At 32.8% G+C, this 15,483-nt stretch overlaps 3 protein-coding genes across 4 annotated transcripts; all 3 read right to left on the bottom strand.

Annotated features, from left to right (window-relative positions):
• Window positions 1-75: 75 nt before the first annotated feature.
• Window positions 76-3,016, bottom strand: LOC125219037 (beta-1,3-galactosyltransferase 7-like). 2 transcript variants are annotated; one of them, XM_048120885.1, is made up of 11 exons: window positions 2,771-3,016; window positions 2,588-2,687; window positions 2,458-2,522; window positions 2,161-2,333; window positions 2,020-2,083; window positions 1,530-1,602; window positions 1,326-1,446; window positions 1,157-1,244; window positions 953-1,078; window positions 569-678; window positions 76-478 (listed from the first exon to the last, which is right to left on the bottom strand). In XM_048120885.1, the coding sequence occupies exons 1-11, from the start codon at window positions 2,863-2,865 to the stop codon at window positions 330-332; spliced, it is 1,164 nt and encodes a 387-aa protein (XP_047976842.1). In that variant the 5' UTR covers window positions 2,866-3,016; the 3' UTR covers window positions 76-329. The 2 variants fall into 2 exon arrangements, with proteins under 2 accessions (XP_047976842.1, XP_047976843.1); XM_048120886.1 differs by having other exon boundaries at window positions 2,458-2,504.
• Window positions 3,017-6,844: 3,828 nt separating this feature from the next.
• Window positions 6,845-8,498, bottom strand: LOC125222949. The gene is made up of 2 exons (XM_048125855.1): window positions 8,278-8,498; window positions 6,845-7,274 (listed from the first exon to the last, which is right to left on the bottom strand). Exons 1-2 carry the CDS (start codon window positions 8,423-8,425, stop codon window positions 6,991-6,993), a joined length of 432 nt encoding a protein of 143 aa, XP_047981812.1. The 5' UTR covers window positions 8,426-8,498; the 3' UTR covers window positions 6,845-6,990.
• A 204-nt stretch (window positions 8,499-8,702) lies between these two features.
• Window positions 8,703-10,715, bottom strand: LOC125222948 (glucan endo-1,3-beta-glucosidase, acidic-like). The gene is made up of 3 exons (XM_048125853.1): window positions 10,564-10,715; window positions 10,248-10,477; window positions 8,703-9,575 (listed from the first exon to the last, which is right to left on the bottom strand). Exons 1-3 carry the CDS (start codon window positions 10,646-10,648, stop codon window positions 8,778-8,780), a joined length of 1,113 nt encoding a protein of 370 aa, XP_047981810.1. The 5' UTR covers window positions 10,649-10,715; the 3' UTR covers window positions 8,703-8,777.
• Between the last annotated feature and the right edge of the window lie 4,768 nt (window positions 10,716-15,483).

Raw genomic sequence — 15,483 nt, 5'->3', positions numbered from 1 at the left:
ATCATAAATATCCAATTCAATCAAATATGGTTAGCTTGTACCATCAAATCATTAGCCATAATTCGTAACAACCAATTACCAAAACTACATTCTATAAATTACTTTTATCAAAAAAATAAATATAAAAATACAAACCTAGAAATGTAAAAAGAAAGACAAAAAAATCACAAGCCTATAAGTGTTACATTTCTCTCTTCTTAATCATATTAACAGCAGCCAAATGATTTCAACCTAATAATCATTAATAATCTCTGGTCAATCTCAATCCTGCTTTCATATGCTTTTATGTTAATCAGCAGCTGTATTACTGTATACTTGTAGGCTGTAGCTTAAAACAGAGCATTCCAGAGAGCCTCCTCTCCCTCTCCACATTGCTCGTGTACCGCCTTCAACTTCTCGACTGATTTGCAGATCCCGCTGCAGCTCCAGTCGAACGAGGCAGCGCACACATTGCCTGCCTGCGCCTTCCACTCGCAATCTGCAATCAATGAAATGCATTAAGCATTTCAACTTTCAAGTTTGGTTGCACAACTCCATTTCAGTAATGAGCTAATATGGAAAGCGGTACCTGGCGGAGTACCACAGCACATGCTGCGCTCATCAATGTGCTCGACTTCAAGACCGATGAACCATGCACCGAGGGACACATCTTCGTTCGCGTACTTGTGCAAAATGGGCCTAAGTATTTAAGTCAAAACAATTAAGCCATGATTGATGCATTTGCATACACCAAAGAGAAGGGTCTTGGACTAACTAATACACATCATTTATTTGCCAAGAAACCTTCACCATTATGTTATGTGCACATGATTGAAATTGATCATCATATGACAGAAAAGTATATGCTTGTTTTCCATAAATAAATTTGCTCAACTTATTGTTTATTAACAATAATATTGAAGGAGAAATGGTGTGCAATTATCACGTCTTTACCAAGAGGTAGAAATCTTACTGGTTGATGGAAATGTAGGTGGCTAAATCCTTTGAAATAGCATAGATCTGCCCCGTTGCATGCCGGAAATATTTATTCCCTTCCTCTCCGAATTTCCAGTACTCCGGCTCGTGGTATTTAACATTTCTAAAAAAACATTAAATATTAGAAATCAACTCGAGAAAAGCGCATAATCAATCAAGAAACAAAAAGTGAAATCGTTACTTTTGTGCTAGAACTGGTCCCGACTTCATGCACCCGATGTAAGCTCTTGGTTTTGAGCGGTGGTGTGCAAGAGTCGCAGCTAACGTACCTGAGGTGCAACACCATCAATGAATTCCTTTCCATCGCAATTATATCTCTAAAAAGGCAAAAGCACGCGAATCATTCATACCTAAATTAACATGGACGTCGTCATCAACCTTGACATAAAAATCAGCATCCCACTTTGCAACAGCAGTGGCGAAGAATGTCTTTGTTTTGGCTGAGAGCTCGTGATACCCTTCAACATGATCCTAAAAGATTAACATCATTGCAATTATATATCTCCAACAAATTTTCTACCAAAAAAAAAACACAAGGGTTGCTAGACTTCTACCAGCCGGAGAAAGTCCTTGTGTTGAGATTCTTCGGAGTCAAGAGCTCTATCCAATATACTGTTCGATGTGGCACTACATCAACCAAAATGCATGTATTACAAGTTTAAAGATCAATCAAATATAAGAAGTTATGATTTGTTACGCTTCAATAATGCGATTATGGCCTCAAAACTACATCAGCCAAATTGTATAAAAGCACAATAAGGCCACCAACGCATATAGTGGAAGTTCGTTTTAGCTATGATCTCAGCAGAGAGTGCCTCACCTATTCCTTCTAAATGAAACTTACTAATCTATACATTTTCAAAACTTAAGATCTTTGACAATGCTGTAGGCTATATAGCTTCATAATACTAGATTACACACCATCGATATCTCAAGAAATCAATGTAGGATTGCGAAAGAGGGGCCTAATGCTTCTATAACTACATACATTGTGCGAAATTATCATGCAAACAAACATGCGAAATAAATAAACGCGAACTCTACCTATGTCCGATCATGAACCTCACAACGATCCCCTTCTCTTGCTCCAACTTGCGATGCTTCTCGCCTGATCAACCCACACCACACAAATGATCAACCACATAAACACAGAGAGCAAAAGTCTACTAAAAAACTGCAATAAACCTTGAGGCATCCAAGTCTCTCTGACAGAATCACGCCTCTTTCGACTACTAAAGGCTGTGTTTATACCAATCACCACAAATGCCTTCTTCCTCCCTTCAGTAGCTCCCCTACCCTCACCTCTCCTTGATGCAGACAATTCCATCTGTAGCATTGAAATCGACTTGTCCAATGACCTAAATTGAATCCCCAATTATATTCCATAGCTCAATTAATCTCACAGCATAGCATTTCAAGAAGCACAATATACAAAAAAAATTGAAAAAAATAGAATAGATTTGAAGGAATTTTGAGACTCACAAAACTGCTTCATGGGTTTTGGACACCTCATTCATGACATTCAAGCCCTGATATCCTCCTCCGTTCTATTGAAACAAGAATCAGATGCTAAAAATTGAAAGTTTTAAGCATCAATCGGTAAAGATTGGACCTTTTTTCTAGCATTGCAGTCGTCGGATACGATCTGCAGCTCTTGGTCTCTTCTTTTCTGAGTTATTAACTGGTTGTTGGATTCCAATGGAACCCAGAATCTAGATTGAATTTTGAAGTGGGGTAAGATTTAACAAAGTCGAGAATTCAAGAAAGCTGGAATATTTGCAATAAACGAGCATACTTGCTTGTGAAGCTGATTCCGAGGAGGAAGAAGGAAATGGAGAAGATGGGAATCCATCTTGCCGGAATCTGTACACTGGTTTTGCTCTTCGTCATGGCTCTGCAATTCTGTGTTTTTGTTTACTGCGTTTGCGAGTCTGAGAAAATGGGGTGAGGCATATTTTTGCTGAATCATGTATATGTATATTTGTATATATATTGTGTGTATGAGGGAGAGAGGGAGAGAGGGAGAGAGAGAGAGAGAGGGCGGTGATGGAGCTCGAAAATGGAGAATGTCGATGGAATCTTGGAGTGCACTGTGTCAGTGTCAGCGAAGTGGAATATTTTATTTTATTTTTTAAATTAAAATTTAAAAATTTAATTTTTATATTTTAAGAATGAACTATAAAAATAATGTAATTAATTTTTCACCTTCGCATGATATGTAATTTTTCATTTATATATCATTTTTAGTACCAAAAAGTCACATTTTTCACCCCAAAAATACAACTTAAATATCACATTTCCATTTTTACCATGGAGGACATTTTTGGAATCTTTTTCTTTTATACTATTATTAATAATTATTATTATTATGATATTATAAATTAATATTTAATTTATTTTCAATGTGTTTTAGATTATGACTCATACTTAATTATAGTTATAGTTTTAATTATATTAAATTATTATTATATTATTATAATATTAATTACTAATAGTAATTAGTAAATATTTATAATAAACTCATTTAAAATATTAATCATATAATATTATAATTATACTTAATTATTTTATCTTATTAATAAATAATCAATATAATCTTAATAAAATTTAAAATTATGAATTATATTTATAAAGATATAAAATTTGAGTATATTTTTATTAGTTGTTTTAGTCCCTAAAATGATAGGAGTATAAAATAATTAAATTTAAAATATTATATTAATTTAATTAGTTTAAACAATTGATTAATTAGGTATTTTGTCCTTAATTAATATTATGAATATCAAATAGGTGTATATATAAAATACTAAAAAAAAAAATTAAAGGACGAAAAAAGAAAAGAGAGGATATAGAAACTAAGAAGAAAAAGGAAAGAAGAAAGGGGAAAAAATCATATTTTTGGTACTATTTAATTTAAATTTCTAAACATACTCTTTATGACTCAAAAATCATATGTTTGGTACCTAATGTTATTTTTGTCATGAGGTACTAAAGAAAATAAAACAAAGTTCAGGTACCATTTTTGTGCGATTGAAAGATCAGATATCATTTATATAGTTCACTCTTATTTTAAATTAAATTAAATCAGGAGTTATGTTTATAATTGTATATTAATGAATTTTTTGATTTACTAAATTATCTTCGTATATTGTAATTCTAAATGTGTTTAGAGAGTAAATCTCACAACTTAATTCTAGATAAATAATTACTCCCTCCGTCCGCCATTAGGAATCCCGGTTACTTTTGCACACTTATTTTGTAAAAATGATAATAATTAGTTAAAGTGGAGAAATGGTAAAGTAAGAGAGAGATTAATGTTGAGGAGACTCTTATCAACATTATTCTCTCTCTTACTTTACTATTTCCCCTCTTTAACTATTTATTATTAATTTTACAAAACGAGTGCGCAAAAGTGACCGGGACTCCTAATGGCGGACGGAGTGAGTACGTGATAATTATACTTATCCTCAACTAAAAAAATATCTCAATTTAATCTTAGATGGATTATTTTATAATAATTAGTCATGGAAGTTGAAGGGAACCAAATTATATTACTACTAGGGGTGAGCAAAATAACCGAAAACCGAATATCCGAACCGAACCAAACCGAAATTTTGAAATTCGGTTCGGTTTTAAAAATACAAAAATTTCGGTTTTTCGGTTTGGTTCGGTTTGGGTGAAAAAAAACCCGAAAAATCGAATTATATTTTAAATATATTATTATATATTTTTATCCTATTAATTTAGTATATTATATCATATATATAACATATATTCTTCTAATATATTTTTATATAATAAAGATTATATATATTATATTAATTTATAGTATATATATTTATATTTTATTAGTATATATAAAATAAAATAAATTAGATATATTAAAATATACTATTTTTTTTTTATTTTTCGGTTTTGTTTTGAAATTTCGGTTTTTTCGGTTTAGTTCGGTTTTTTAAGTTCGGTTTTCGGTTTTTCGATTTTCGATTTTTCGGTTTTTCGGTTCGGTTCGATTTCAATTTTAACCTAAATTCGGTTTTTCGGGTTCGATTCGGTTTGGGCGAAAAACCGAACCGAAACCCGAATGCACACCCCTAATTACTACTGATCTTCAAACTAAAAACAAAAAAATGCAACTACTAAAAGAGATAAAACAAACAACCTTTGAAAAGATAGATAAGATTATGTGGAGTAATTTTTTAACAATATTTTGAATTCAAATAAATTAACCTTTCACTGTTGTGGAATTGATGGGATTTATTTATCACTTCACAAAAAGTAAGATTATATGAATGTTATTAATTGCAGATTTGAAGAGGTTAAATCGATGTATTCGTTCAATCAAATGAATTAGGTATTTAATTAGTGGAATCAAAATACATGGGATATTAAAAGAAAAAAATTATGAACACATTACTACATATTTGCGTGCAAACAATACATTTTCGATAAAGTCAAACTTGAGGCATTATCAAATTTTAAAAATTACTACCATTTCTGGAAAAATAAAAATAAATATATCTGACTAATCGACTCAAATTATATTGATGTGTTCAAGACTCAATAATAACAAATTTGGAGGCTTGAAGGTAGAAGCTTTGTTTTGGAAATTTAGAGTAGTATAATTTGACATTGCTATTGGAAGCTTTTATTATGTTCAAGTTTTTATAGAAAGGGTTTAATTGCTATATGGTCTACATACATAAAATTGATTAGGATACTATTAAATTTCCAACATATACAGATGTTTTCTAAATAATACGTACTATATTTATATTGAAATAAATACTGCATTTATTTGCCCCTCATAAATTTCGTCAATTTAAGCGATGTAATCTTTCTGTAATAAGATGCACAAATTACAGATCAGTTTTTGTAATTGAACTATTTAAAATGGTTCTCCAGTAAAACAAGACAACAATTGCTCTTACATTTATTAAAAGTGTTGGTATCTGCTTGGATAATGAAATAGTGACAAAATAGGGCAGTCATTACATGTTATTTGAGATTTTATAAACTTTACAACCTTAAAGCCGTTTCTTATACTCACCCAACTATAAATTATTTGTACTATTATAGAGTACTTGATTGAAAATTATTTGTGACACCTCTATAGAGATACCAAACATTACACTATCTACATATGAGATGTTCCCTAAAGTCTAAAGTACACAAATAAAATAACATATGAGATGTAGGGCTTCTATTTCTAAATTTAGCTGGATTTATTGGTACAAATATTGGAGTCCAAGAATAAAAGCCTCACTATATCAGTAACTCCAAGATATTCCTCATTTTTTAGGAGTAAAGGTCTAATTAAATCGGCCCAATTCAATTTATATGAAAAGATACTATTTGAGTTTTGGAGGAGAATATGGCATCAAAATTCATAAAATTGTTTTTCTCCATGTAATTTTAAATTAATCAAGAAATCCAAAAATAAATTAAAATTAGAGCTAACAATGAACAAGTCATGCCTTCAAATTATGCAATCATTTCATGTATTTAATGGGTTTTATGCTGTTATTTTGCTTTTCCACAAAATGTAGAGATCCCATATCCTTCTTTCACTTGGTTGATAAAGTTTCTAGTTTCTAATAGCTAAGTTTTCGATAATTTTTTTAATCATATTTATTTGTTACATTTATAAATGGAGCATATTGTTAATTTAAATGGAATCTAAATAGGAGTACAGTTTTTGGTCTAAACATTTTTTAGTTGGGTTTATCCTTCTTTATGTACCCTGCCCATAGGTTTGTACCTTAGGCTCTTAGGCATTTTGAAGTTCAAAATCTTGGTCACATATTTGCTAAACTATACAAGGTTTTTTTGTGTTACTTTCTTGTAGCCAGATAAATGCTATTATTGATTCAAAGAAGCAAAACTCAGTGAAAATTGGCAGCTCTCAGTCGAACAGTGCTCAAACATACTTGGCATGTGGTTACATATATCTATATAATTATATTGCCATACATATACAACTCCACCTCATCTTTCTTGCATAATGCCCCGTTCCTAAATGCAGTACACAGGAGCTTTGACAGGGCGATAGACGAAAGGTCTCACAGCATGAGAATAGCCAGAGGGGTGCTCGTAACTGAACTTGACACCCTTACTTCCATCTCCCAGATGCGTGCAGTGGTTGTGGAAGCTGCTGATCGGCCTCGCTAGACAGGCATCCCAACGCTCACTCTCTGGCATCGTCTCAGCTACCGTGTATATCCCATTTGAATCCGTGAAAGCCTGGTAGTTTAGGACTTCCCCAGACTTTGTTATGCAGAGAACTGCCACCTCAGCACCTGCCCAGGAATTGGAAAACCCAGGATATCATGAACTAAGTAAAAAGAAGCAATGCATTTCATTATCCAGCTATACCAGGTTGTTGATTGAACTTGGTAAGCAATTGAAACAAAGCGAAAACATGTGTGCTAATTGAAATAAACCGTGCATATCAGCAAAAGACAAAATGAAAACTCTCTGTTATTATAGACCAATTTCATCTAGGATCTTTCATACAACGATGACACATAGAGTTCAAATCCTTGGACAGAAAATGTGGGATGGTGTGAAGAAATATTGGAGAAGGGGCTGCTGAATTGAAGCTAAGAGGAGAGTCTAGTCGCTTAGGTCTGTTGATGAGGTGACCCATGCTTTGGTGGTGAAGGAGGGGTACGAGCTTGATGCTGAGGAGCAGTGCGTGCTGTTGGAGCATAGAAAGTAGCAGTGGTGTTTGGTTTGAGTAATTGAAGTAGAGGAGTGAGCATAAGGATAAGCAAGAAGGGCGGACAAAATGAGATTCTTCAACTTATATGAGGACAATCCAACATTGCAGGTTCAGCAGAGGCAAACTTCTATGCGTCCAATCCGAACAAAAGCAGTTGTATCAATATTCTCAAAGAAGCACATTTGAAGGCAAGATAGGTGAATCAATCATTAAGTCATGAACTACTACTGCACATGATTCACCCCCAATTTCTAGATTAGTTCTCAAAACAGTCACTAACAAAGTGATTTCAATTTCAACAGCGATACATCCGAACCATCAACAAACCATTCTCTACTCAGCCAAACGAGTTTAGATTAAAAAAACTAATCATATCAATTTATACCACACAGAAAACTAGATCATAGAGAATCACAGTTACAAGATTTATAGTAGTACAGTATTTCTAAGGATACCTAAAATTGAACATAACCCCTAAACTGAACAGCTAGCTCGGTGACAAATTCACAAGATGAAATCAAGAAAAATATATGAGCTTTCCTGGTAAACGCATCAATGAGAAAGGGTGGTGGTCTTGCCTGCTAAAACGTGATCTTCGGGGCCGATGGAGGAGTCAGCGCACACGTCGCACACCACCCTGCCGTGGATTTCGCCGGTCCATGACGTCACTCCTTCTGCCATCAAAATCGCCATTAAAACCACCACAGTCAAAAGCTTGGACTCCATTTGGGAAATTTCAGGCGCAAGAGCCCGTTGCCGACAAAAAGGAAAGCGCCAACAAAAGTAATGCCTTTGTATACTAAAAAAAATTATCCAATCAAATAAATTAAGTACGCCTAGTTTAAAGAGTATACGAATGATTGGATTTTGGGTAATGAACATTTACGAAATCAGACCCAATACTACTATTTTAAAGTTGTACTCCTGTTTTGTGGTTAAATGGGCCTAGCTACTTGGCCATGGGCCCAATGTTAATGTTATAGATTGAAAATCATTTGACTCATTTACTGCAAAATTAAATGGGATATAAACATGAATACATTACTCAAAAGCGATAAAGACAACACACAACATTTTATTAGGTAAAGCAAAGCGGGTATTTAGGTTGTTGATTGGGGCGAAAGATCCCAAAATGCCTCTCATATTCGGGGCCGGGCTTCTCGTCCTCATCGAACATAGCGAATATATACGTCTCTATAGGAACGCCGGGCCTTTTGGGCGTCCCTTTCTTGACTGCTCGCATCAAATTAGTATTGTAAATCCTGGCATTCTCAACGCTGCTCGGATCTCCTCCCCCTTCCCCGTCCCTCACACTTTGTAGTCTCGGTTTTTTATTCGCCGTGGGATGCCCAGTCTCTGACACAGTCACGCCCGGTGTCGCTTCGGATTTCAACTCCCCTGATATTGGCGACGACGATGACTTAGCAAGGAGTTTCTCCATGGCTGCATAGACGGCGTCGACAGTGGCATGGAAAAGGTTGTCGTAGTAGACGCCGCCAAGCACGACGCCGCAGCCGGGCTGGAGAAGCGCGAAGGAGAGGTTGATGTGCTTCATGTCATGCATGTAGGAGAAGTAGGGGTAGACGTTGGCAAGCAGAGGGGCATTTGTGTCCCTCAGAAATTCCACGATGGGCTTTATGTACCACGTCACATTCGGTAGAAACTCCCCGTGGCTCGGAGGCGACGAATTTCCGAGAAGAGTTAATTTGATGGAGGTTGAGACGGCGATCTGCTTTTCAAGCCCGGCTTCGCAGAGAGCGTTGCGGATGTTCTTCATTGCCGGGAGGATCAGAGGGCCGTACTCTGATGAAGGCTCAACTTCGTTTCCAATCACAATGTATCGGAATTTTACGTCCGGATAGCTGGCTATGTTGGCCTGCGATTGCAGCATAAGACAAAGGCTCTTCAGCAATCAGTACACAAAATTTTATTCACCACCTACTCTAATACTACTCCCTCCGTCTCTCCCTAAACATTACACTCACATCTCATTTTAATTTTACTATACTACTATTATTTTGATTCCTCACAGATTTTAAGAAATAGTACTACATACGAATATAAAGAAAAATGGATTAAAAAATTAGTAGAATGTGAGTTTTATTTTAATTTTATACATGCAGTATAAGTTTTATAATAAAATATGTGTTAAACGAGTTAGTGAAATGTTAGGTCCATTTATCAAAAATAATAAATGAAAATTAGATATTTAACTGGGGATGTCATTTTACAAAAGTAATATTTTGTTTTGCCATTTCAAGATGTACACGATTTAAAAAGCTTATTTACCTTTTTTTTCATAATAGTATTTCATTAAATTATTACACTCCTATTTTATTATAAAATTAATATTAAACATTACAAAACTAATATTAAAGTTAAAGTAAGATCATATTCCATTATTTTTTATACTATTTTTTCTTCATATTTTTTTTAAACATACTAGTCAAAAAGAACTTTAAATTGTGGTTGTAGAGAGTACGTATTATTGTGAAAATTAGCTAAAGTAATCTAGAATAAAAAAACTGAACTAGCAGTTCCACGTCACCTGGACCCATTCGTCGGCATGGGACTGGTGTTTGGCTAGGTCGGGGAGATCGGCCTCTGGGATTCCGAGCATGAGCTCGATGCCAGAGCCGCATAGAGCCTCAAGAGTGGGCTTGTAGGGGTCGTAGATTCGCATTCTTTTGATGCCGTTCTGCTTGTATAGAGCTACCACATCTTCTGGACAAGGCAGATTTGATCCTAGCCGCCCATAGCAGACACCTACCTCAGCAACTGCAAAAAATGTTATATTTACAACGTTAAGAAACAATGGAGTATGTGTGTATTGTCTCGAGTATGGATAATGCAAATAAATGAACCTGTTGAGTGAATAGAGATGGTTATGATGAGAAGCCCCACCATGAGAATTGTAGACATGAACAAGTCTTTTTGTGAAGTAGCCATGGAGAAGCAAAATGAGTTTGCTATGGAGTACTAATTTCCCAAGTAATTTATAGAGGTGTGAGACGGTGAGAGCATTCGCAACACACAAGTCTCTTTAGTGGCGGACGCATAAATATTTATCGATATAGGGGCTGAGATTTCTGAATTTTATTTTAAAGTATATATTTGAGTAATTTAAATAATTTGTAGGGACTTTTACACTATAATTTATATTAAATTTGAATAAATTTTAAAAACAATTAATAGAAAAAAAAGTAAAAAAAACATTCATTGAGGGCTAATAGCATGTTTATATTTTTGTTATCAAATTAATTTCTATTTGCATCTTTTATTTTTCATTAATCTCGTATTTTAGTTAAATTGAATAATAATTCAATAAGATTTCATAAAAATTGAGTTCAAACTTAAAAAATGAATCGAAATTAAAGTAGTGACACTCGTGAATAGTTAAGTAAAGGAATTCATAATTATGGGTGCTATTTCTTAACTAAGAAATGAAATAAAAGTGGTGTGCGACTTATGAATATTATACTGCGTAATATGGATTTAAGGTCATGTTTGGTTGGTGTGAAAGTAAATTTGGCAAGGAAAATGATTCCTGGGAAAATGAATCCCGGGAATATGATTCCTAGTAACTTTACTTTCCTGTGTTTGGAAAATATCAAGATTTTAAATTTATATTTAATTTAAACACCAAACTAAAAATATACTTATTATTATTTTATTTATAAAAAGAATAATATTGTAAATTTTTTATTAAATTATTAATTACGAATAATAATAATTATATTATTATATTTATTATTACGATGGATAGTTTAAATATAGATTATCCATCATAATATATAATAATATAATTATAATTATAGTTACATGGAGTATTATAGTACTCATTTATTATAACAATAAATATAATTATTATTATATTATAATTATAATATTTATGAATATTATAATTGAATAAATTTTATAAATTAAAATTGCACTATGACTTTATTGATTAATTGTTAATTTATAAAATAAAATATTTATTATTTATTATAAGATTTATATTATTTAATTATATTTTAATTATTTAATAAATTATTATTATTATTATGAATTATTATAAAATAAGTTATAATTATGATAATTTTAATTATAGTTCTTTTATTATAGTGAAAATAGGTATGATTTATAATTTTAAATTATTTAAAAAAATTGTAATTATTATTATTATTATTATTATTACTATTACTATTACTATTATTATGTTATTATTATTATTATCATTATTATTAATAAAACTATACTATATTGCTTAAATGTGTAAGAATCCTAAAATTGGGAAAAAGAATACCTAAGAAAAGTTAGGATTCAGAATCCTGGAAAGTTGTACTAACTTTCCTTGTTCTCGGATTCTGATTACTTTCTCAGTTTGATTAAAAATCGAAACAAACACAGAAATTTAAAATTTAAGGAATCAGATTACTTTTCCAAACAGAATCCTGACAACCAAACATGGCCTAAAGGATAGGCCGTGGTAGCAATGATTTGGAACTAAATATACCCTAGTGTGATTTTTAAAAAAAACCCTAATGTGATTTTAAAAAAAAATTATTTGTGCCAAGTTGATCTCTGTATTGATCGATGTTAGTATTATATATGGTCTACGTTCGAAAACAATTAATTCAATTACCCCACCTTCGATGCCACCCGTGACTAAATTGACACAATATTTGTACACATATGGAGAAAGTTGTGTTATTGCTTTTTCCTTTTAACATTAAGCTAAATGAACAAGAAATAAGAAATATGGTAGGTCTTCAGATTGGCATTATATATTTTACTTGTGCTCTATATTTTTGAGGTGGGCTTGATTTATATAACAATCGTGATTCCTGAACCTGACGAAGACTTAAAAAGATAACTACAGCTGGCAAGTATAGCAGTAAGCAATGATGGTAAAGATTTCACTTGCAGTTTAATTTAATTTACAGTACTCCCTCCGTCCGCGAACAGGAATCCCATTTTTCATTTTAGTCTGTCCGTGAATAAAAGTCTCGGTTCATTTTCACTATAAATGGTAATAGAGTCTCACATTTCACTAACTCATTCCACTCACATTTCATTTAAAACTTATATATATACAAGTGAAACTCATATTCCACTAACTTATTTCTATCCATTTTTCTTAATATTTCTTAAAACTTGTGTCGCCAATAAATAGGACTGCTAATGGCAGAGGGAGTACTTCATAATCTATACAATCAAAAGGGATAATTGGATGAAAGTACTTTTATACCTTTTTGAGGGAAATTGAGAAGCTGATGTGTAATAGCTGTATTTACTTTTTTTTATAATTGTTATTGTATTTTTTAATAATATTGTGCAGATTCTAAATAGAGAGAGGGAGACAGGTTAGACAAAGAGGCAGACAAATATCATTGTGCAGGTCTAATGAAACATTAGCTTCTAAAAAAAATTAAACACTTATATAAACACACCATTAACTGAGGAGTGAATATATCATTGTGCAGGTCTAATGAAACATTAGCTTCTAAAAAAAATTAAACACTTATATAAACGCACCATTAACTGAGGAGTGAATGTGCATTGTTGTGGACTGATTTTTTTTATTTTTGATTGTAGCATTATTGTCGACTAATTTTTTATTTTCGAGAGCTTCAAGTTTTTCAATTTTTGAGAATAGTTTTCCTTGAATCACACCTTCCAAATTTGTTCTTCAATCCATTAATATAACTGTAATTTTTTGACTGGTGAAAATAACAAACTCATGGTAACGTTCGTGATATTATTTAATTTTAAAGTTCGTGAAATAATACAACTTTTTGAAAATTCCTTGATATTATGTGTCAATATCCCTAAAAGAAAATAACTCAATTTAGTTGAAATATCTCAATAAGGAATACAACTCATTTAGCTGGGACGCAGAAAGTAAAATGAGTGGAAAAAGTTAGTGAAATATGGTTCCCATTTATATACTCCCTTCGTCTCATAAAAATATGGACAATTGTATGGCATAGAAATTAAGATAAAATTGGTAAAGTAAGAGAGATGAGGAAAATGATAGTTAAGGTAGTGTTAGTGAATAGTGAGACTCTTATTATTAATAATACTCCCCTTTCCATAGTAGTGGAGTCATTTATCTTTTTATAAAAATCAACAAATTTCTTCTCACTTACTTAATTCTCTCTTTTCTCTCAACCTTTTGCATTTCCTACTTTATTCTACCTTTACTCAACTCACTTACACAATAAGTCGTGTGCCGAAAAAAAATGCCCCCACTACTATGGAAAGGAAGGAGTAGTATTTAATGGTGGTATAAGTTATAAATAAGTTGATGTATAAAAGTAATAAATTGGGATAACCTTCCAAAAACGGAATGCACATATTTTTGTGGGACGAACGAAAATGGAAAGTGAACATATTTTATGGGATGAAGAGAATATATTAGTTTTAAATTAAATGTGAGTGTAATGAGTTAATGGAATGTAAGACCTATATACCGTTTATAGTAAAACTAAACTAAGACGCTTATTTATGGACGGACCAAAATAGAAAAACGAGACTCCTATTCGCGGGCAGAGGGATTATCTTTTTTTATATTAATATTAGATTTTTTTCATTTTTTTTATATTGTACAATATGAGAATAATATGATTCCACAGTTTATACTGCCGACAAAATATCAAAATTAATCATGTTCACGTCCGGTTAATAGGTCTACAATAATAGGTTCCACTTTACTCCAAAAAAAATAAAAAAGTTTCTTCAATTATTTCCCATAGGTCTGATAGGTCAACAAACTACAATAATAGGTTCCACCTTACTCCAAAACAAGTTTCTGCTATTAATAAAAAAAATAATAGGAGTAATAAAGTTTCTACTATTGTTTCCTAATACAAATAAAGAACCATACAATACAATTCTATCAAAGTCAAGTTAATTTGTTTGTTTCTCTAATTATAGGTGCACATAAAGAATTATCGTAATAAGTTAAAATTTAAATAATTTAAATTTTATTTCCATATTGAAAATAGTTCAATAAAACAAAATGCATATAGTAATTATAATACATAGCATGAATAGGAAGCACCTATTAATTTGTTTGTTTCTCTAATTATAGGTGCACATAAAGAATTATCGTAATAAGTTAAAATTTAAATAATTTAAATTTCATTTCCATATTGAAAATAGTTCAATAAACAAAATGCATATAGTAATTATAATACATAGCATGCATAGGAAGCACCTAAGAGTGTCCACAATAGGGAGGACACGGTGTCCGCCGCGGAGTTGGCGGCGGCGCGCCTCCCTATAATGGCGGACACTTGAGGCGCGGCGGGAGGCGGCTGACAACACAGGGCCGACTAGTCAGCCTGGACGCGGCGTTGAGAGAGAAAGGGTTGGGCGCGGGGAGCGGGGCCCTATTGCGTGGAAACGGCGAGCCGCAGCTCTGACATGGCTGTGGGAAAAGGGGCACGGCGGTGGGGAGAGTGTCCACTCCTACTATGGACACTCTAAGCCGCCACTCTGGAGCCGCCACTCTGGCTCCATGGCATTAAAACATCGATCTGCCACCAATGTCAAAATTTTGGTTCGCTTAAAGACATGGGTAATATATTTGATTCACAAACCGTACGCGTCCTAATCAACACATGATGGCCTACGATTAACATATGGTTAATTTATTAGCAACTTAATATGTACTCCTTCAGTTCCATAGAATATATTCAGTGAAAATAATATGAATTTTAATGCGTAATTGATTAAATAAGATAGAAGAAGAAAAAATAGTTAAAATAATATAGCAGATAGCAATGGCATAGCTC

The sequence above is a fragment of the Salvia hispanica genome, chromosome 4, assembly GCF_023119035.1.
Source record: "Salvia hispanica cultivar TCC Black 2014 chromosome 4, UniMelb_Shisp_WGS_1.0, whole genome shotgun sequence".
In the NCBI taxonomy this organism is placed as follows: domain Eukaryota; kingdom Viridiplantae; phylum Streptophyta; class Magnoliopsida; order Lamiales; family Lamiaceae; genus Salvia; species Salvia hispanica.
Note: the sequence above shows the minus strand (reverse complement) of the source record. Positions and strands in the feature narration are given on the sequence as shown.